The sequence below is a fragment of the Arvicanthis niloticus genome, chromosome 17, assembly GCF_011762505.2.
Source record: "Arvicanthis niloticus isolate mArvNil1 chromosome 17, mArvNil1.pat.X, whole genome shotgun sequence".
Taxonomy (NCBI): domain Eukaryota; kingdom Metazoa; phylum Chordata; class Mammalia; order Rodentia; family Muridae; genus Arvicanthis; species Arvicanthis niloticus.
The window spans coordinates 55,753,386-55,775,418 of record NC_047674.1 but is presented as its reverse complement, the minus strand read 5'-3'; the positions used below and the strand labels follow the sequence as shown (position 1 = coordinate 55,775,418).

The window sequence follows — 22,033 nt, the reverse complement described above, 5'->3', positions numbered from 1 at the left end:
CAGCAGCTTCCAGAATTGGTGTGGCTTCAGGATGGTACATTCTAGGCACAATGGCTCTTTAACAGAATATATAAGTGGCTGCTACCACAGTGTACACACTGCAGTGAACACACCTAAATCTTCATGACATGGCTGGAGGACCTGAGGTAGTCTGTAGATCATTAACAGCTTTTTAGCTTTACTCCAAACAAAAGGTTTTGGTTGGATTTTTGCTGTTTGCCTGTATGCTTCATTGTTTGGAAGTATAGACATAGGAAGTGAGCATAGTTCTATGCTCTTACATCCTATCATTTAAATTATTATGACCTCTAAGTCTAAAAGGGTTCTTCTTTACAGCTGCACTTCCTGCTTATAACTTCTATACCAAATGAATGTGTTATTCAAAACTCTGAGGCTCAGCTCCCTCAGTAGGAGACATATTTTTGTTTTGAATGTTACATATACTTGAGGCTTAGGAGAAAGATAATAAATTATGATTAATAAAGCATAGAATATGAAAGCAAATTTTTCCAACATGTTTTGCTTATGGTATACACAAATATTTATTTATTTATTTATTTATTTATTTAGTATATACCAGGGCTCTGTTTTCATGCACATCATTAGAGAACATCAGATCCCATTACAGATGGTTGTGAGCTACCATGTGGTTGCTGGGAATTGAACTCAGGACCTCTGGATATGTAGCCAGTGCTTTTAATGGCTGAGCCATCTCTCCAGCCCCCCACAAATATTTAAATATGAACTCTAGAAGTAGTGATGGCCTGGAAGAGGATAGAGGAATTTCTACAGAGGACTGGCCTGTGGCCATGTAGGATTTCCTTGGTTGTTGACTAATATGGGGGTGGGGTGGGGCATGACCCACTGTGGGCTATATTACCCACGACAACTGGGCCTAGGTGATATAGAGGGGTGTGGATTTGAGCCTGGAAGCAAGCCAGTAAGTAGCTTTCCTCCATGGTTTCTTCTTTAAGCTCATACCCTGAGTTCCTTTTATGATGGACTGTATATAACCAATAAGCTAAAATAAACCCTTTTTCCCCACGTTGTTTCTGGGCAGGGTTTATCACAGCAACAGAACAAACTAGGACAGTAGCTCTGGGCTTTTATGTCATGGTTTCTGAAATGTCATTCTTTTTTGGGGGAAGGGTGTTGTTTGGTTGGTTTGGTTTAGTTTTGGCTTTGTTTTTTTGAGAAGGGGTTTCTCTGTGTAGCCCTGGCTGTCCTGGAACTCACTCTGTAGACCAGTGACTTGGATCTTCTCAGGCTTCTGCCTCCTAAGTACTGGAATTAGAGGTGTGCGCGCCACCGCTGCCTGACCTGAACTGTATTTCTTATAGACATGATAGGAAGGCAGCTGAGTTCATCTAGTCCAAAAGAATAAATGCAGACTCTAATTTTGATTCTAAACCACTGACTTGTAAGTGAAATGAACCCCTACATCCTTGGAAAACAGACAATGGGAACAAACTTTCTTGATCTCAGTCAGAGATGTCTGTGAGCGCCTCCTGATCCATCAGAGGTGACACATGGGACACAACATTCATGCTCTCCCATCTCCACACTGTTCCTCTGAGGGCTCAGAGTAGAAAGCATAGCATCTGATTCCAAGTCCTGTCTGTAGCACGTGTGCAAGCAGCACTCTGACCACAGGACGTGGAGGGTTAGCTGTTCAGGGCAGAGCGCATCAGAGTGCATGTGCTGCTGGAGAACCCTGACCGGCCATGCAGTCATGACACTTGGGATGCGCAAAGAAGCAAAGCACTCAAACAGGGGCTCTGCCCTATTCTTCTAGTCCTGCTAATCAGACTTGAAAAGCTGGAGCTCTGCAAAGGAAGCTGCAATGACCACCGTCCACAGCAGAGGGAGTATGTGAACTAAGACAAACTCTCTGGCTTTGTTTCCCTATATGAAATTCACCAAGAAACAGAAATTTCTGACTCAGTTGAGACTGACCAGTTTTGTCTCTGTTTACTTGAGGTCAGATACAATGAGGAAGAAGAGTGGCGACCCTTAAACTTCATAAGCACAAGTCAATGCGGTGCAGGCCCTCAGAAGCTTTCGTTCTGCATTATCAGCCGCACAGAGAAATCCTGACTGACTGGTACATCCAGCTACCAGAAAAGGATACTTTCTGGAAAAACTAAGAGTGTTTCCTACCTAATCTGTCCTAGCTAAGAATGATTCAAAGTTATTAACGCCATTTTGTTCCTTACAGGTAAAAGCTTTGGCCTAGTGTGGTGGGGCACACCTTTGATCCTAGCACTCAGGAGGCAGAGGCAGGCAGATCTCTAAGTTTGAGGCCAACCTAGTCTACAGAGCAAGTTCCAGGCTAGCCAGGGAAGTGTAAGAGAGATCCTGTCTCAAAACAAACAAACAAGCAAACAAGAAACAAAAATAAAAACCACAAAAGCCAAAACACCCCCCAAAAGAAAAAAAAAACAATGTATATTCCAAATTCTTATTATATAGTATTAAACTGATTATCTAGGTCATTGTATAACCCATAACTTTGTATTTTTTGTTTCTAAATCTTTATATGTCATAAAATGCAGACACCAGGGTTGGAGACATTGCTCAGTGTTCAGAGTACTGGCTGCTCCTGCAAAACAACCTAAGTTTGGTTCCTAAGGTCCACATGGCAGCTTACAGCTAGTTCTTATAGATTCGAAACCCTCTTCTGCTTCTGTTAACAGCAGGGAATGGACATGGTGCACAGACACACATACAGGCACACACACAAATAAATAAATAAATCTTTAAATGCCATCAGCAGACATGGGCTTCCACATTTGCTGTACACTTCCATCTGTGCATGCTGGGTCAGCAGGAACACTGGGTATTAGTATGGTGACACAGAAGGGCCTGCACATGATGCCCATGTACTCACACAGAAAGAAACCCACTTTAAGTTATGCCAGTGATACAGAGACACTTCTTTGTGATGCATGTCAAGAGCAAAAGAAGAAAATACCTATGCGGCTGTCACTCGCCACGTGCCTGGGTGAGGGTGTTCTGTCAACCATGTAGGCCCTGGAAATCAAACTTGGCTTGTTAGGCTGGGTGGCAGTACCTTTACCTGCTGAGCCATCCTGCTAGCCCTGATCTTGTGTGTGTGTGTGTGTGTGTGTGTGTGTGTGGTGTGTTCACATGTGTGTGCACACGTGCATGTGTACCTGTGGAGACTAGCAAAATACTCCAGGTGTCATTCTTCAGGAGCCATCCATGTTTGTTTCTGTTATTTGATTTGAGACAAGGCCTCTCACTGCTCTGTCACTTGCTAAGTAGGCTAGGCTGGTGACCAGCAAGCATCAGCATCTGTAATAGATGTACTTCTTCGGGCTTGGAGGCACACATCAGCACACTTGCCTCTTTTCCCTATGTTAGGGGCTCTACCTCACAGCAAACCCTTTTCCAACTGAGAAGTCTCTAGCCTTATCACCCCATCTTTTGGCATGAGTTTTAACAGACCTTAGATCTATGGACTCAGTACAAGAACACACTTTCTCATCCTACAGCACTCAAGTGGGATTCAGAGCAAACAAGAACCATTAGGCTACATTTGTGAGCCTAGGGCCCTGTAGCATGAGGAAGCTAAGTACTCAGTTCTCGCTGCCCCCACTTCAGGAGCCACTTTCACACACTTCCCCATAACTGAAGCCAGTCAGGAGTCAGAGGCACCTTTTTTTGGTTTGTTTTGGTTTTGGTTTTTTAAGACAGGGTTTCTCTGTGTAGCCCTGGCTGTCCTGGAACTCGTTCTGTAGATCAGGCTGGCCTCAAACTCATAGATCCACCTGCTTCTGCCTCCCAAGTGCTGGGATCAAAGGCATGCACCCCCACTGCCTGGCAGGAGGCATTATTTTTAGTACTCTATGAAGTATGTGCATGTAGGTGTGCGTAGGTGTGTGTAGGTGTGTGTGCTACCATGGCAGGCAGTTATAGAGTTATAGCCATTCACCTTTTTATGGGTTCTAAGGATTGAATTCAAAGTCACTAGGCTTGTGTGGCAAACACCTTTACCTTTTGAGCCGTCTCACTGGCCCAGTTCTGTTTTATAATGTAAATTCCATATTAGCTATTATAGAGACTGTGAGAAAAAGATCTTTAAAAGGTGCTTTAGAGCACTTAGTCCTGTGAGGGTTACTGCTGACTGAAGGGTCAAAGCAGCTCCTTCAGCAGTTCCTCCTGAACCCCTGCCCTCCTCACGCAGCACTCACTGTTACACTGGTCACAAGCGTAGATTCTCCCCTCCAGGGCCTCTGTCTCGGTGAACTTGGCTAGCATCTCAGTGAGCAGGCACTCTGTCTGATTCAAAGGGACAAACCCCTTTTCTATGCAGTGGTATCGTTCAGGGAACTCCAGGGACAGATCCCAAAAGGGCTCAATGGTATTGGATTTATAATTGCATGATACACATGTGACCTAGAATGACAAGATTGGTTTGCAGATTATAGTTTCCGTGCTTCCCACATACAACCTTGTTTGTTTTCTAGAACACATATATATTTAACCGCTTCTCCCAAAAGGCTTAATAAGAACTCAGACTTAGGGCACCCTCTGCCTTCTCCTAATGAATGCTGCCTCAGAAGAGATGGTAGAGAGTTACTTCAGAGGCACTGAAGGAACTGGGCTGAGAAAAAAATGACAGGCTACTGTGTGCTTTGCTTGCCCTCAAATTCCTCCTCCTTCCTTGGTGCTTCCACAGAGCAAACTTACTTCCCCGCCTCCATCCACCCCTCTGCCCCCCTCCCCCCTCCCTCCCTCCTTTCTCCTTTCCTCCCAGCTAGAGAATCACTATGTATTCCTCCTGTCCTGGACCTCATTACAGAGCCCAGTTGATCTTGACCTCTGATCTCCTGCCTCAGCCTCTCAAGTGCTGGCACGATGACACCGAATTTCCCTGTTTCCCATGGTGTCCAGTCTGCAGAGCCTCAAAGCACTGGTTAGAGCTCCTCTCCCACTGCAATACTCCTAGGTGCCATTCACAGGCAGAAAGAGGAGGTTTTGTAAAATAGATTGATTAAAGATCTGGACAGAGAGAACACCCAAGTCCACCTACATGGTCACCAGTATATAATGTCAGGTACAAACAACCATCTTGAAACATTGCAGAGTCACAGAAAACACTGCCTATACTTAATTAGCCCAGGGATCGGAAAGCCCAAACTACCACCCAAGCTTTCGACCTTGCTTCGGGTAGGTGCACACCTACCTGACTGAGCAGCTGTCCATGAAATATGGTGTTCACCACCTTTAAGACCTGTTTGGTGAGCTTCCTCTGGGAGAAGGGGATGAGGATCCGGCGTGTGGAGCCCTCAGACTCAAGTTCCTGCTGCACTTTGTGCAGCAGTTCGCAGAGAAATTCCTGTGCATCCTGCTGGTCGTAGCCACGGAAGGCTGGAATCAGGCTCCACACGGAGTGAAGCATGGCAAAGGGTGACACCAGCGCCCACTTCCCGGACCACATGACTCGGAAGAGGGTGTGCAGTTCGTGGCAGAGGGAAATGTGCTTTGAGCTGGGTTCCTTGTTCTGAATGAGCTCCAGGCTCCTGCTGATGGAGGCTCCGCTACTCCAGCAGAGGCCCTGAGGGTCACACCCCTGGGTCCTTACTGACAACTCCGCTGCAGAGCTGCTGGCTGGCCTACCAGAGAGCTGAGTCTTCCCGTTGGTTGCTTGGGGGAAAAGGTGCTCGGAGGTGGAAGGGTCGAGGTTCAGGAAACATTCCCGGAACTTCTGGAGGTGGCTGAGCACCTGGAGGATGGAGTTCATGTAGCAGGTGTTACCCAGGTTGCGCAGGCCAGTGACACCCGGGGCTACCGCCGGCTGGCGGCGCGGCTTGAGGGCAGCCGAGGACATGCGCCGGGAGGTAGCGAGGGTGGCAGGGCGCACGGCTACGGGCCCGGGAGAGTGCAGGAGCAGGCGCGCACTCTTCCGCGGCGGCGCGCTGGCCAGCTCCTCCAGCAGCCGCCGCTTGACCTCGCGCCGCCTCTGCCGCGCCGCCTCCTTCTTGCGCTCCAGCGCCTCCTCCTGCTGCCGCTGCTCCAGCTGCGCACGGCCGCGGGAGCTCTTCTCGAACCAGAGTCGCAGCGTCTTGGCCAGCAGTCGCTGGCGCCGGTACCACAGAGCCGTGAGCATCTGCGGCTGTCCCTGAGGAGTGCGCTGCGGCGGGACCACGTCCTCGCCTGCAGCTGTGGATCGCAGCGTCCGCCCACGCCTCGCGGGCAGGTCCTGCTTCTGGCCTCGAACCGCCAGGAGGGAACTTCTCAGCAACTTCAAGTCCCCCTCGGGGTTGTCATTGAGCACATAGTCCTTGCACAGGTAGCAGAACACATAGAGATCCCGGACTTCCATGGCCAGCGGGTGCCCCGTTTCTTCAAAGTGTTTTAGTGCATGGTTTTCAATGTAGCGGCCGCAGGCCACGTGGGAGCACTTGAGGCAGGCCCACGCAGACTCGGTGGTGGCACACTCCAGACAGCACCACTTCTGGGGGTTCAGGATGGAATGGTCCTGGGCGAGCCGTAACCGTCCTACATGTTTGCATCTATCCATGTTTTAGCGCAGTCGCCACTTTCTTAATCTGGCACCACAGAGCCGCCCAAAAGGGGGGAGGGGGGGAGAAGAAGAAGCAGAATTTAAGGAAAATATTTTCCTAGAAAAAGAGGTTGCAACTGGTATTTCTGGGCAAGACTTATTAGTTTTTTATTTTAAAATTGTCCCTTTCAAAATTGAAACTGGCATTTAAAGTACCACAAGGAGAGACAGAAGCCTCAAAATAAAACCTTAGGTCAATTTCATTGTATTTCAAAGCAAAGGCATAGCATAAGGGAAAGGTAAGGAAAAGAAAGACAAATGACATCTAAGGAGGTAGAGCCCACGCCTCAGTTTAAGGAACATTTTATAAGCTAGCCTTTCTGAAAAGAGCACATTTTATAGAAAGAATGGCAAAACTCAAGTCTTTACTGAAAAGCAAATTCACAGATGAATCTGAAAGGACAAGAGGTGGTATGGCTATTGGGACAACAGTGTTCAAGCCAACTACCCTGACTCAAGAAACAAGCAAACAGAAGCAAGCTTGCTTCCCTCCCTCCACCCTTCTGTTTTACGACTGTAAAAAAAAAATGTAGCCCAGGGTGACCTCAAATTGGTGGTGATCCTCCTGCCTCAGTGAACAAAATGCCGATTCCTGAGCTCTAATATTGCCCTTTCGCCCTGGGTTTTTTGTTGGCTTGAAGACAAGAGTCTCATTATGCTTCTCTGGCTGGTTTGGAACACATATGTAGACCTGGCTGGCCTTGAACTCACAGAGATTTACCTACTCTGCCTCCCCAGAGTGTTATGGGATTACAGGTGCGTACCACCACATCTGGCTTCTAATGTTGGTTTTTAATATTCATAAAAGAAATGCAGTAGGCAACTTCTAAGCCCAAAGAATATTTTTAAAAAAGTTATATTATTTGGAAACCCAAAGTTTCTCTAGGATTAAAAATATTCTAAAGACAGTTCTCTAAATTTAATCAATTAACTAATTAATTTTGATACAGGTCATCCTCTAGATGTCCAGGAACTATTTAGACCAGGCTGCCTTCAAAGTCACAGAGATCTACTACCTGTCTCTGCCTTTTTTTTTTTTTTTTTTTTTTTTGGTTTTTTTGAGACAGGGTTTCTCTGTGTAGGCCTGGCTGTCCTGGAACTCACTCTGTAGACCAGGCTGTCCTCGAACTCAGAAATCCGCCTGCCTCTGCCTCCCAAGCGCTGGGATTAAAGGCGTGTACCACCACTGCCCGCCTGTCTCTGCCTCTTGAGTGCTGGAATTAAAGGCATGAAGCACCACACACAGCTATTTTATTTTTGTGTGCTATGTCTGTCTGTCTGTATGAAGGTTTGTCCTTATGTACACGTGTAACCACAGAGGCCAGAAGAAGTTGGATTCCCCTGAGCTGGAGTTTCAGGAAGCTGTGAGCCCTGATGTAGGTGCTAGGAACCAATCCGAGTCAGTCATCTGGAAGAGCAGGAAGCACTCTCAACTGCTGAGCTGTCTCCACCCTTAGTTGTTAGAAATGAACTTTCCTCTCTAGGTCTTCCTCACGTTCCATTTCTGAGAGCAACAGGTCCATATTAGAAGTCTGTAGCTAACCCTGATGAGCTCAGTAGGTCACATGGGAGAACAAGCATCCCCCAGCCTTATGCATAGAAATGAATAGTGTAATTTGAAAGATTTTTTTATGTTGGCTTTACCTTAATGACCTGATTAACGTGAGAAATAAAATACTCCACAAAAGAAAGAGGAAAAAGAAAACAAATCCCCAATCACAAAAAGGAAGGAATCTATACTTCCCCTATCAAAGGATGTCCTCCCAGGCCCTAGCTTCAGTTGTATTGTCTTTCTAATCACTGTTCTCATGCTCCTAGTTTACTGTTACTGATTGTTGCTGTGTTCCCTCTAAGTCACTTCTCTAGATGAGGCTACTCCTTCTGACTAGATATACTCTCCTTTAGAGAGGAGTTCATGTGTTTTATTTTTGTTTTACTGAGTGTCCAACTATGGATCAGACATTATCCTAGAGCGCCCTCCCAGGGGCGGGGCTCCAGCTGTAGCAGAGCGTGAGCTTAGTCTCTAAGGGCAGTGACTCTCCCAGTTTGAAACAGACCTGAAATGCACATGTTTGCTTACTCAGGGTACAGCCAAATCAGAACACACATAAGTGAGAACTGACATGACGCAAGATAAATGCTCTTCAGCACAGTGGCAGCTGTTCTAGGTACATAGGATGCTCTCAGATCAGACACCAGGGACACAAAATCAGCCATAAAGAAATGAAGGGGAAACAGGCTAAAACCAGAAACTAGTAAGTTTCTGTTTTACAAACTGTACTTCCTGACCCCCCCCCCATAACCCCCAGGATCAGACTTCTTTAGGCTCCCACCTACCTCCTTGATACTTTATACATGAGGGATGAGAATCTGAAGAAGGCCCACATATCCATTTTAAACAAACCCCAGAGATGGGTCTCTTACCTAAAGCCCTATAAACACTGCATTAATCCAGCAAATTAGGGATGAAGGACTCAGAAACCAAATAAAGAATTCTACTTTGTCTCCAAAGACAGTCTCATTTTGTAGCCCTGTTTGGCCTAGAATTTTCAATGTAGAGCAGGTTGACCCCAGACTTACAGTGAGCCACCTCTGCCTTCTGTCTGAGTGCTATGCTCCACTGTAACTGGCTGTTTTCCAAATTCTTCCACTCAGACCAACACTGCCTGACATGACAGAATACTCTTTCTTGCTTCCCAAGAGACACTCTGGTTACTCTGGTTACACTTGATTACCAAGCACTTGAAAGGGGCCTACTGGGATTGCAGGACTGAACAACTTTTTTAAAAGGTTTATTTATTTATTTATTTATTTATTTATTTTTATTTAATGTATATGAGTCCACTGTTGTTGTCTTCAGAAACACCAGAAGGGGCATTGGCTCCCATTACAGATGTTGTGAGCCACCATGTGGTTGCTGGGAATTGAACTCAGGACCTCTGGAAGAGCAGTCAGTGCTTTTGACTGCTGAGCCATCTCTCCAGCCCAATATTTTATTCTTAAGGCATAGGAGAAAATATAATTTGTTATCAATGTGTAATCAAGAAGGCATTTAAGCTGGGTATGGTGGATATACTTTTGATCCCAGTATTCAGACAGATCTCTAGTGTTTTTGAGGCCAGCTTGGTCTGCATAGGATAGCCAAGGCTGCATAGAGAGATATTTTTCAAAACAAAACAAAACAAAAACAAAAAAACACTACAGCAACAACAAACTACCCCACAAAAAGTAAAGTAAAAGGTTTTACCTGGACATGGTGCCTCATACCTCTAACCCCAGCACTAAGGAGGCTAAGGCAAGAGGATTGCAGCAAATTGAAGGCCAGCCTGGGCTACATAGTGAGTTATAGGCCAACCTTTGTTGACAGAACAAAGAAAGACTCAGGCAGGCAGGCAGCAGGCAGGCAGGCTGGAGAAAAGGCAGAAAGCCAGGCATGCAATGCAAGGCTATAATTACAATGAATCCAGCCTTCTGAATGTTTATATTTATGGCTAAAACAAAAACCTAAAAGTAGGCCAACACTGAGAAGAGTGGATATAGCTGAGGTCAGAAGCCCTTGACTAAAGGGCAGTATATGTGCTGGGGAGGGGAGGGGTGGAAGCTGCTGGCTTCTCTATGCCTTTATTCCCACTCTCCATGAACAGGGAATGGTCAGAGAGCAAGCTAGGGATACCCATAGTCAGAGCACAGCCTGGAGATGCTGGAGGGGCTGAACTATCTGAGAGTGATGCAGAAGTTCTCATTAAAAGTATCCTTTGATGTTCTGACCTGAGAGGTTTGAAAAGCCCATGTCATTCCCACTAAGTGTTTTCTCTCTCTTTCTACCCCAACCCCAACTCCCTAGCCTTGTGCCTGTGAATCAGATGTAAGTTCTAGTTACTGCTTCAATGCCATCCATGCCTGCCTGCCTGCCTGCCTGCCTACCTGCTGCCATACTCCTCACCATGATGGCCATGGAACTGTGAGCAAGCCCCAATAAACCCTCTCTTCTCTAAGTTGCTTGGTCATGGTGCTCTGTTATAGTAGTAGAAAAGCAACTTAGTGTGATCCTGTGTCTATATAAAAGGTAAGAGAAGGCTGAGGACATTGGTCAATGATAAGTGACTGCCAAACATAGTTAAGCCTCCAGGTTCAATTCCTAGAACCTCAAGAAAAATAATCCTCAACTCTGTGCAGAGAGATGGCAGCTGAGAGTCAGAAACCAGATTGCTCTGTAAGAATTACATATGTAAGCCTGACTCATGTTTAGTAGTTTCAATAGTTTGCTGGTCATGCCTGGACATCAAGGGAGTTTTGGAAATTACTTTCTCTTTCTGTGGGTTCTGGGAACAAGACTCAGGTGGTCAAATTTGCATGGCAAAAACCTTTATCTGTTAAGGCACCCCACTGGCCCAAAGTTTTGGGGATTTTAGAGGGGGGTTGGAGGAAGTGTATGGTATGTGTATGATGTGCATCTACATGTGTGCATGTTCACGTATGAGTTCAACATGTGTGCCACCATGGAGATCAAGGAACAGCTTTAGTGCCAGCCCTCACCTTCCATCTTGTTTGTGACAGAATTTCTTTGTTGTCCATCACTCTGTATGCAAGCTCAATGGCTGCTAACTTCTAGGGAGTCTCTGTCTCTGCCTCCTATTTCATCTTAGAGTCTGATACTATAGATATGTGCTCTCTCGCCTGGCTTTACATGGGTTCTGGGAATTCAAACTCAGATTCCTATGCTTATAGGGTAAGTGCTTTACCCACTGACACATTTTTCCAAATCTTACTTTCTGAGCCACCTCTCTAACTCTAAGATGTAATTTTGAAATTACATTTATTTACTCAGCTTATGGGAATCTGTGTGTGCCTGAGTGTGTGGCTGTCAGAGAACAATGTGTGAGAGCAGTCTGTCTCCTTCCATCATGTGGGTCCCTTATATCTAATTTAGATGATCAGGCTTGGTGGCAACTGTCTTTTCCTGATGTCACTAGTCCCTTGAGAGTATAGGCAGATGGCTCAAGTGGTAATGTACTTGTCATGTAAGCATAAGGACCTGAGTTCAGATCCCCACCATCCATGTAAAAGCTGAGCATTGTGATGCATGTTGGTACTCTAGCTGTCAGTGGCCAACTGCTGAAGCTGAATCAGTGAGCTCCAGATTCAGTGAGAGATCCTGTCTCAGTAAATAAGGTGGAGGGGCTAGAAAGATGATTCAGTGGTTATGAGCACTAGTTGTTCTAGAATACGCAGGTTCCATTCCCAGCATCTACATGTAGTCCACAACAGTCTATATAATTCCAGCACCTGGTGACCCAGGGCCATCTTCTGGCCTCCAAGTCCCCAGTACACACATTGTGCAAAGACATACATGCAAGCAAAACTATACACATAAAATAACAATAAGTCTAAATGACTTTTTAGAAAGCCTCACTGAACCTACTGAATCTGTAAGAGACTGGAGTGTCAGCACTACCACAGCGGCAGTTAGCTGCCAAAAGTATTCTGTTTTGAGACAGGGTGTCTTAATATAGCCCAGGCTGGCCTTGAACTTGCCACTCTACCTCCCCCAAGTAATGAGATTATAGGCATGGGCTACTACTCTTGACCCAAATGTACTGTCTCAGACAAAATTCATTCAAGCTTGAAACTTAAGATCTAACAATTTCCCCCCTGGGTGCAGCCCAGGCAATGAAACTGGGAGTTTCCTTCCTAACGTCTCCACATGGCTGAAGATGACTTTCCACACAGACCATTTGTACAGAAGACACATTTATATGTTAAGAACTGCTGGCAGAGGAAAAAGACAAGTTCTGTAAACAAAAACTACTCCTTTTATCTGACTAGAGTTTCCCAAGTGATCCTCTGGACTGGATGCCAGCGTCCGTTATTTCAAGGGAGGCTCTAAGACACTCGGACACTGAGTCCTGTGTACATAGGCTACCCTCAGCACTCCTAAGTGTATCTGTCAGGACAGAGACCCATTGAATTTTGTATGAATCTGTATGAAGCCCTGGGATCTATCTCAGCACTTGGGAGGTAGAAGCTGGAGAGTCAGAGAGTCAAGGCCACCCTTGGCTACAAAGTGAGTTTAGGTCAGCCTGGCTACCTGAGACTATCTAAAAAGTCAAACAAGAGCAACAGTAAGATTTTATAAATCAGCCAAATATGGGATCCACTACTTGTTTTTAAAAATGCAGAGAGAACCCCCATGAGAGAATTATTAATTTAACAGGCTGGCAAGCCAAGGACAGGTAAGATTCTGCACAGAGCCTTACCAACCTAAGACAGAAGTACAATGCTTTTGATAATGCATATTCTACGATGGGTGAGGAAGGCATTCTTGTCAGAACTACCTAAGACAGGCTCAGTCTTGTTTACGAAATAAAAACGGGGAAGATGCTGGGTGGTGGTGGCACACACCTTTAATCCCAGCACTTGGGAGGCAGAGGCAGGCGGATTTCTGAGTTCGAGGTCAGCCTGGTCTACAGAGTGAGTTCCAGGACAGCCATGGCTACACAGAGAAACCCTGTCTCAAAAAACCAAAAAAAAAAAAAAAAAAAAAAAAAAAAGAGGGGGGGGGAGGGAAGATGTGGAACGCTTTTGGGGTTGCTTGGCAGGAATCTGATATTGGCCAAGGACGAGGAAAAGGGCTTCAGGCAGGAATCTGACATTAGGCTAGAACAAAGAAGTAGGCTTCAGGCATGAAAATGACTTTAGGCTAGGACAGGGAAGTAGGCTCAGATATTTTGGTCATCCTGATAGGCCCTTAGAAATAGTGATCACAGGAGTGACCATGGGACTTTGTTTATTGCCTTGCTTGTTTCTTGACTATTTGCATCTATTGTATTGCTAGTTCCTCAATCTAGAACTGACCTTAATACTTGCATGTAATTAAAATGGTATAAAAGCAGATTGGGAAAAAAATAAATATGTGTTTCCCTTTTAAAAAGAAATGCAGAGAGGAGGTGGCTATGTGTGTAATTAAAAACACCATACATGGCTGGACGAGGTGATGTACATCTTTAGTCCAAGCACGCAGAGGCAGAGAGGCAGAGAGGCAGAGAGGCAGAGAGGCAGAGAGGCAGAGAGGCAGAGAGGCAGAGAGGCAGAGAGGCAGAGAGAGGCAGGCAGATCTCAGTGAGTTCAAGACCAGCAAGGGAGGGCTACACACAGAAACTCCATCTCGAAAAATCTAACCAAACAGTATGTGAAAAAAAAGCAAAGGAGAAGAATATTATACTATTGGTCATGAGTGCCCTCTTGCCTAAGGCTACACAGAGAATGAGGAGGAACTAGGCACATTGTGTTGTCCCATGGGGATGTGAGTAGTGATGGAAAGGAGAGTGCACCTTCTGAGGGACAAAAAACTGCTGTATTTTCAAAAGGAGGAGGTAGCATTGAGACTTGGTATTTCAATGTCCTAACTCAGGCATGAGGGGAAGGAGACATGGGTTAGTGGCTAAGAGAACTAGCTGCTCTTACAGAGGACCCAAGTTCAGTTCCCAGCATCCATGTCAGATGGCTCACAACTGCCTGTAATTCCAGCTGCAGGGGACCCAATGCCTCTGGCTCGGTGTACACACTTTACTGGCTGGGTTTGTGTGTCAACTTGAAACCAACTAGAGTCATCAGAGAGGAAGGAGCTTCAGTTGAGGAATTGCTTCCATGAAATCCAGCTATAAGTTTCTCAGTTAGTGATCAATGGGGGCAGGCGTGGTTGGGCAGCTCCATGATGGGTGGTGCCATTCCTGGGCTGGTGGTCCTGGGTTTCATAAGGCAGGCTGAGCAAACCATGGAAAGCAAGCCAGTAAGCAGCACTCCTCCATAGCTTCTGCATCAGCTCCTGATTCTAGGATCCTGCCCTGTTTAAATTCCTGTCCTGACTTCCTTCAGTGATTAACATTGTCTTGGAAGTATAAGCCAAATAAACCCTTTCCTCCCCAACTTGCATTATGGTCATGGTGTTTCATGGCAGCAATAGAAATCTTAATTAACTTAATTAATTAGACAGACAGACAGGCCAATAACCCACACTTGTGTACACAAACAAAGTGAACATTCAGGCATTAGCCAGGTGATCAATGTTAAATATAGAATGATATAGTTTACCACACTTTCACTAGAAAACAAAGCATCAAGACGGGCAGTCTAGTGACAAAAACTATGTAGTGCCTAAGAAATTCTATTTTTACAAACTAGTCATTTCAGCAAGAGGCCTTTCCTCATTCCAACTCTCTGAGCTTTGAGCAGCCCTCTCCAGCTTTCTGCAGAGTTGCAAAACAACTGAGCCTCCATCAGTTACAACTGAGCCTCCATCAGTTAAGTGTCAATCATCTGACATTTCATATCAGCCATGGTAGCATGGTAATTTCTCTTCTTCTCAGGGGTCAGTCCCAAAAGTCGTTCATAGAAGTGGATTTCTGAGGAGACTGTCTTTCCCCCAATTCTAATGAGATCTTTCTTCTCTCGAGGGACAGCTCCTAACAATATTCCAGCTTAGAGGCCAGCATATTTTCTCTTTACACCCAGCTGACCTGTCTGAAGGAGGGAGTCAGCTGAGGAAGGAATTGTTCACATACTCTCTTATACTTCATAAGTCGCTGAATCTAACCAAGACCCTGGTAGACCCAGCTAAGGATGGCTTTGTCTGAGACAGGCTTTATCCTGGTACCTCTATAGAGAGAGCCTAGAGTCCTATAAGAACCAAGAAATGGGTCCTGATTTTACCCAGAGAGCTTCATTTAACAAGTTATTCATACTGAGACCTTAAGCAATTAGAGAATATGCTCAAATTAGAAACATAAAAACTGTACTATCTTTTAAAAATAAATTTAAAGGTTTTATCCTATACTTTCTACTTTTCTAAAGTCTTTCAAAGTTATTTAATAGCATCACAGAGTAAGGATAGTAAATGTCCAATTAAGATGTTAAAAGCAAACAGTGCTGTTGAATTAAAGAGGCAGAGTTAGCCTCAATTCGACCTTTAGCCAAGGATACACACTGACTCCCTGCAGACTGTGCTGTGTGGCAGGAATATAAAGGGTCTTCTTTCAATAAGGCATACAAGAATGTCAAAGACATGAACTGTGCATGAACTCTCCTCCCTGTGTAAGGATAGAGCACAAGCCCAGTGAGCAGTCCCAAGAGGTAAAGACTGGCTTGGCTCTCACACAAAGGCCAACACACCAAGCATGTTCTTCTAGTTCAAGTCCCATGAGCTCAGCATTGCTGCTCCTATTTCCAAAAACAAACAAAACAAAACAACAACAACAAAATAATCTAAAAACCAAACCAGTTTTCCTGCCCTGCCTGTCCCACCATTAAGTTAAGAAATCAGAAACTATACCGAGGCAAACATGATTTTATTAGGGAAAGCAACGAAGGCAAGCAGCTGCTAATAACTTAGTGCAGGTTCACTTAGCACAGCAGGAGTCAGAAAGCGGAATTGAGGTGGTGGTGGTGGTGGGTGGGTGGGGACAGAGTACTGCATGAGCAAATGCAGGCAGAAAGAAGAAGAGGTAGAAGCATGAGTTATGGCCTGAGACCCCGCAGAAGGAAGGACGAGCCTAGCGCTGTGATGACATCAGTCATGAAGAGTAAAACACGAGACTGTAAAACATGAGCCTTGCTGACTTCATTTCCCCCACATCCCTCTTATGTCACCTGTATAGACTGATCAAATTATAAACATCAATGAGGCACATTTATAGCAAAGACCAAATAATAAGACAAGGTAGTTCATTCACTTGTGGCTTCATCCTATTATTTGCTAACACAGAATTGCCTGGTCTAGCCCCCAAGTCCCAGGCTCTGGCGATCCTCTTGTCTCAGTCTTCTGAGTATGTGGACTACAGGTATGCAACACTAAGCCTAGTTAAACACAGAATGGAATAGTTACCAAGAGCAGCATTTATTCTAAAGGTAAACTTTTCACATATGAACCATATGTTGTCCAAATCTGTTGTCCCTATAAATTTATTTTATTTTTATTTTATTTCTGGTTTTTCGAGATAGAGTTTTTCTGTGTAACAGAGTCTTGGACTCACTACATAGACCAGGTTAGCCTGGAACTCAGAGAGATCCACCTGCCTCTACCTCTCAAGTACTGAGATCAAAGGTGTGTGCCACCACACCCCACTATGAATTTATTTTTATTTTACTTACTTAAGTTATTATTAATCTGTGCATGAATGATGTGTGGTGCCAGGACCTCATTCAGGTCAGCAGGCTTGTGCAGTGAATACTTTCCCACTCAGTCCTTCCCTCGCTGGCCTTGTTCTCACCTTCCTTATTTGTCCATGGTACTGTGGCTCAACGCAAGGCCCTGGAACATTCTAACCAGCACTCTGCCAGTAGCTATAACCCCAGGGCCTGCTTATTATCTTTAAGTTAATGGCTGCTAACAGCCCACATCCAAAGACAAAGAGCTCATTTGAACCAACAAACTACCAGCATATATATCCTTCATTCTGCATATCATTTGAAGAATTTAACTATAGCTAATAAGAACTAAGTTGCTTTGAAGGAGCTACAGACTAGAAACATCCTATCTAATACTGGCAGAGTAACACAGTAGCTATCATTTTATATTCCAGAAGGAACTAACTCAGGAGTGTCTCAGACCTGATCTAGGCTTGCATGCAAAGGTAGAAGTGGGACCAATTAAATGCTGTGCTAGGATTAGGTACTTTTTCTGTGGCTGTAAAGCAACCTGACTAAGGATTGTGTTGTTTTCCTTTGGCTTACAGTTCAAGGACACAGACCCCAGGGGCAGAGAAGTCAGGGTGGCAGAAATTGGAAGCAGCTTGGTCCAGACAGTGAGTTTCCAGGGCAGGAAGGGAGAGAGACTGAGGATATAGCTCTGCCGGAGAGTATTTACCTAGCAGGTACAAGCGCAGAGATTCGGAACATTCGTGTGTACACCCACAAAGAAAGAACACTTCAAGTTTAGACATAGCAATGACATAAAATATTTCCAGAATAAGAGCTTAAGGTTTGTTGCAGAATATTTGATCACGCTGAACCCTGAGATTGTGTTGTTTACTGAAAAAAACCTGTTTCTAGATGTGTTGTAACTCAGGCCTTAGTACATACCCAAACAATGAAGGTAAAGTTACTTTGTAGAAGGAAGCACCCATGTTTGAAAGTGATGTCTAATTGAGTGGCAGAGTGACGAATCAGAGAGTGATCTGACAAAATAGGCTATGCCCAACTCTCACAAGGAGAGAGAGGAAAGGGAAGCTGCTTAAGAGAGCAGTGCAGTTTTACTGGGGCAGTTGTACAGAGGCAGGTTGCAGAGAGAGAACAAGCTAGACACAGGTGAAGACAGAACGAGCCAGAGAATGAGAAGGAACCAGAAGATAGAACAGGTTGCTAGAGTTACTGATTCAGTCATCCTGGAGAGGAATTTGAACAGCTGAGTTGAAGCAGCCAACAAAGTTCAGAAGTAACAGGAAAGGATGAGTTTATTCAGCAGCAAGTCTCAGAGGCTGAGAACATTTTCGGCCTGGATTAGCAGACTGAAGCAGTAAGCTTCAGAGACGGCAATTAAATCAGATGAATAAAAGGTACTTTTATAAAGCTTAAACACCTAAGAATGAAAAAAGTTATGATTTAGACACACAGTGATTCATGTTTTAAAATGCCAAAACACTAAGTCTAGTATTAACCAGATGTCAGACATGTAAGTGACTTCAGAGTTCTGAGAACCCTCAGACCGATCAAAGTGACCCAGGTACAACTTTAGACAACCAGAGAAAATTTGACTGTCAAGGACTATGATCCTATGCCTGACACAGACTAGGGTCTAGAGAGTCTCTGCAATGATTGGTCAGTGTACTTCCTACAAGGCTGGGAGCGAGTAGGTCTCCCAACTCATAAATACAACAGAGGCACTGCTGAGAGCACAAAAGGGCCTGATGCAAGCAGTCACTAAAACTACCCAGCAAAGCTCTATCTGCACTTCTGTGCAGTAAACCAAAATTGATTTTCTGTGGCGCTGGCCTTCAGGGACAGAATGCAATAACCGCCACACTCAAGATCAGTGTGCTGAACAGTCCTATTCCTCACTGCAAATGAATCTTCACCCTGGTGATTCCAAAATGTATGTCTGTTCCCAAGAAAATTGGTCATCATATCACGTTTTTACAAAACTGAGGTTCTGAACTTGCAGTGTTAAGTCCAGACCCTAGTGATGACCGAATTAGAGTAACACTACCTGCAAGGGCTCTCAGTCAGAGGCTGGGAGCTAACAGTGTTTTCAGACTAGGTAGCTCTCTATCCAAGCTCTCTTCATGTAGAACAGATAAATTTGTTAGGGACAGATGCTTTTCCATATTCTTATAAATAACTGGTATTATGATTATAATACAAATTATATTCCAATTATCAAATACTAGATCCTAGAACTGTTCTAAAACTGAAGATAAACATCATTTATTTACCATGATAAGCTGGCTAGGTACTGACTATATCCACTTTTATTTGACCTATTTATTACATTTTATTTATTTTATATTTATGTTTGGGTTGGGGCAAGCATGTGTCTCAGGGCATGTGTAGAAGTCAGAGGCAACTTGTAGGAACCATCTACCATATGGGTTCCAGAGATTGAACTTAGATCATTAGGCTTGGTGGCAGCTGCCTTAAGCTGCTGAGCCATCTTGCTGGTTCTGTAACTCCATTTTAAATATAAATAGGCTTAGAAAAAGTAAAGAACGTTCTCCATAGTTACATTGCTGGTGCATGGCTGAGTTGTGTGGCAGACTTCAAAACTGGCTTTTAAGAACTGGGTGTGGTGGGTCCCAGAACTTAGGAGGCAGATGCAAGTGGATCTATGTGAGTTGAAGGCCAACCTGATCTACAAAGTGAGTTCCAGGACAGTCAGGCCTATGTTGGAAGATGCTGCCTCAAATAAAAATAAAAACAAATCAAAATGAAAATCCTTGGGTATTAAGAAAATATAATTGAGGACAGAAAAGTTATAACAGCCAGAGATATAGGGAGCTTGTTGTGTCTCCTGCAAATGTCAGGAGCTTCACCCATAAAGTCTACCAGAACAACACAAAAGGCGTGCTAATGTGCGTGGGGGAGGCAGGAGTCCTCAACTCTACACGTAGAACTATAGGCAACTAAGGAATGCTGGGAGCAGGAGAAACAGTCTTCCCCAGGGAAAAGAACACCAACTGCTTATGCAATTCCAATGGTCAATCCTGAAAACAGATATGTAAGTAATATTATACTAACTGAGCACATTATACTATGTATTTAGAAAAAATATATTCACACATGCATATATATATAGACACAACATAAACATACATATGTATTTATGTATGTAGCAACAATAAGAAGCCATGAATTTATAATTTCAAAAAATAAAAAAATAATATTAATACAAAAAAAAAACATTATTAGGGAAGATAGCTCAGTGGTTAAGAGTACTTGCTGTTCTTCCAGAAGACCTGGGTTTAATACCCAGTAGACATGGAGGATGGCTGACAACTGCCTGTAATCCCAGTCCAAGGGATTTCATGCCTTCTTCTGGCTTCCTCAAGGGCCAGACACATACATGGTACACATACATGCAGGCAAAACACCCATAAGCATAAAAGAATTAATAAACTAATAAAAAAATTTAAAAGAAATGTGATTATTAACTGTCTGAACTTGAATGTTAATACAAGCATGTCTGGCTTACTTGCCATTTTCTTTTCTCTTCAGTAAACTGATAAGGCAGGCACTCACCACTGTTCCTGTCATCCACACAAGACACTTGGCAGAACTAAGAATAAAACTGTTTGTAGCTACTAAGACTCAGTGTTAGCAGAAACAGACAGACAATACATAGCCCAAGGGATCAGCAACTGTTTTCAGTTGGGTTGTCTTTTTCTCATTAAATGACTAGCATTCCTTAGACATCCTGTATACAAACACTTGCCAGACAGAAGTATTACCACAGCTTCTTTCTGCCGCCTTTCTTTTGTTTCAAGTGTCTTTTCATACATGAAATTTATAGTTAATGTCCTTACATGATGTATTTTATAAATTACATTTTACCCACAACGTAATAAAAATATCCTCTCTTATTTCCTCTAAATCTTGATAAGGCGAGAGACAAGTGGGCAAATCTTGCTGGTTCAAACCATACTCTCTCTACCAACTCTTTTTAAAAGTAATTTTGACTACTTTCATCTCCATACCTATGAAATTTACAATGAGCTTATATGATGTTGCCCAAAAATATTTTCTTGAAGTTCAACTGCAACTGAGTGTGGCTGTTCACATCTGTAATCCCAATACCTGGATAGCTCAGACAGCTTGGTCTACAGAATTAGTCTGTCTTTTAAAAAGGGGGCAGGAGGGGAGGAGAAGGTAGGGGAAGAGAAGAGAGGAGAGGACCTGGGAGATGCCTCAGTTGACAAAGAACGTTCTATGCAAGTGTGCTTGTAATCTCAGGTCTCCAAAGGTGGACACAGAAGATTACTTTGGCAAGCTGGCTAGCTAGACTAGTGAACTTTGGTTCAGTGAGATACCCTGTCTCATAAACTGGAAAGTGATTAAGGAAAACATCCAGCATCAACTTCGGCTGTCCTCTGATACAGGTACACAGGCACACATGTGTGCATGCATGTGTGTGTCTCTGTGTGTGTGTGTTTATTTGACACACACAAATAAACAAAAACCAGAAGAGATAGCTAAGCAGTTAAGAGCAGGGACTACTCTTGCAGAAGACCTAGTTTGATTCTTAACACAGAATTCCAAGGGTTAACAACTACCTGTAATTCTAGCTCTGGGTGATCCAGCCCCTTCTTGCCTCTAAGAGCACTTGTACTCACATGCACACACACCTCCACACAGACACAGACATATAAGTAAGAAAAAAAAGACAGGATGGTGGTGGCACGCCTTTAATCCCAGCATTTGGGAGGCAGAGAGGCAGGAGGATCTCTGTGAGTTCAAGGTCAGCCTGATCTACAGAGCAAGTTCCAGGATAGCTAGGGCTGTATGAGACCCTATCTCAACTACCTCCTACCAAAAAGGAAGGAAGGAAGGAAGGAAGGAAGGAAGGGAGGGAGGGAGGGAGGGAGGGAGGAAGGAAGGAAGGAAGGAAGGAAGGAAGGAAGGAAGGAAAATAAGGGACAGGGAGGGGGAGATGATCCTGGAAGAGGAAAGGTGACGGCTGTCCCTGGCTTGACTTGTCATTGAGTTTCAGTGGCGTCTCTGCCCACTGTTCCAGGCAATCCTTAGGTTATGGAACACAGCTTGCTGTGGAGCTGCTGTGCTTCACATTTGCCAGACATTTCACAGGAAGGAAATGGATGGATGGATGAGTGGATGAGAGGATAATGAAGCCCCACTTAGCATGCAAGGGGTGCTCTAGTCAACTGAGAAGAGTGTTCATGCCGTTATATCCCCATTACAAGATTCCAGAAGGCATGTTAGTCATGAAAGACACTT

At 44.3% G+C, this 22,033-nt stretch overlaps 1 protein-coding gene across 14 annotated transcripts in view; it reads right to left on the bottom strand.

The window, feature by feature from the left end:
* The window catches only part of Usp49 (ubiquitin specific peptidase 49), a 61,475-nt gene that overhangs the window by 8,282 nt on the left and 31,160 nt on the right, over positions 1-22,033 (bottom strand). For all 14 annotated transcript variants that reach the window (XM_076915340.1, XM_076915336.1, XM_076915339.1 and 11 more), the window contains 2 exons: positions 5,213-6,578; positions 4,218-4,422 (listed from right to left, as the gene is read on the bottom strand). In XM_076915340.1, coding sequence (XP_076771455.1) covers positions 4,218-4,422; positions 5,213-6,550 — 1,543 coding nt within the window. In that variant the 5' untranslated portion in view covers positions 6,551-6,578. The remainder of the gene's footprint in view (positions 1-4,217; positions 4,423-5,212; positions 6,579-22,033) is intronic.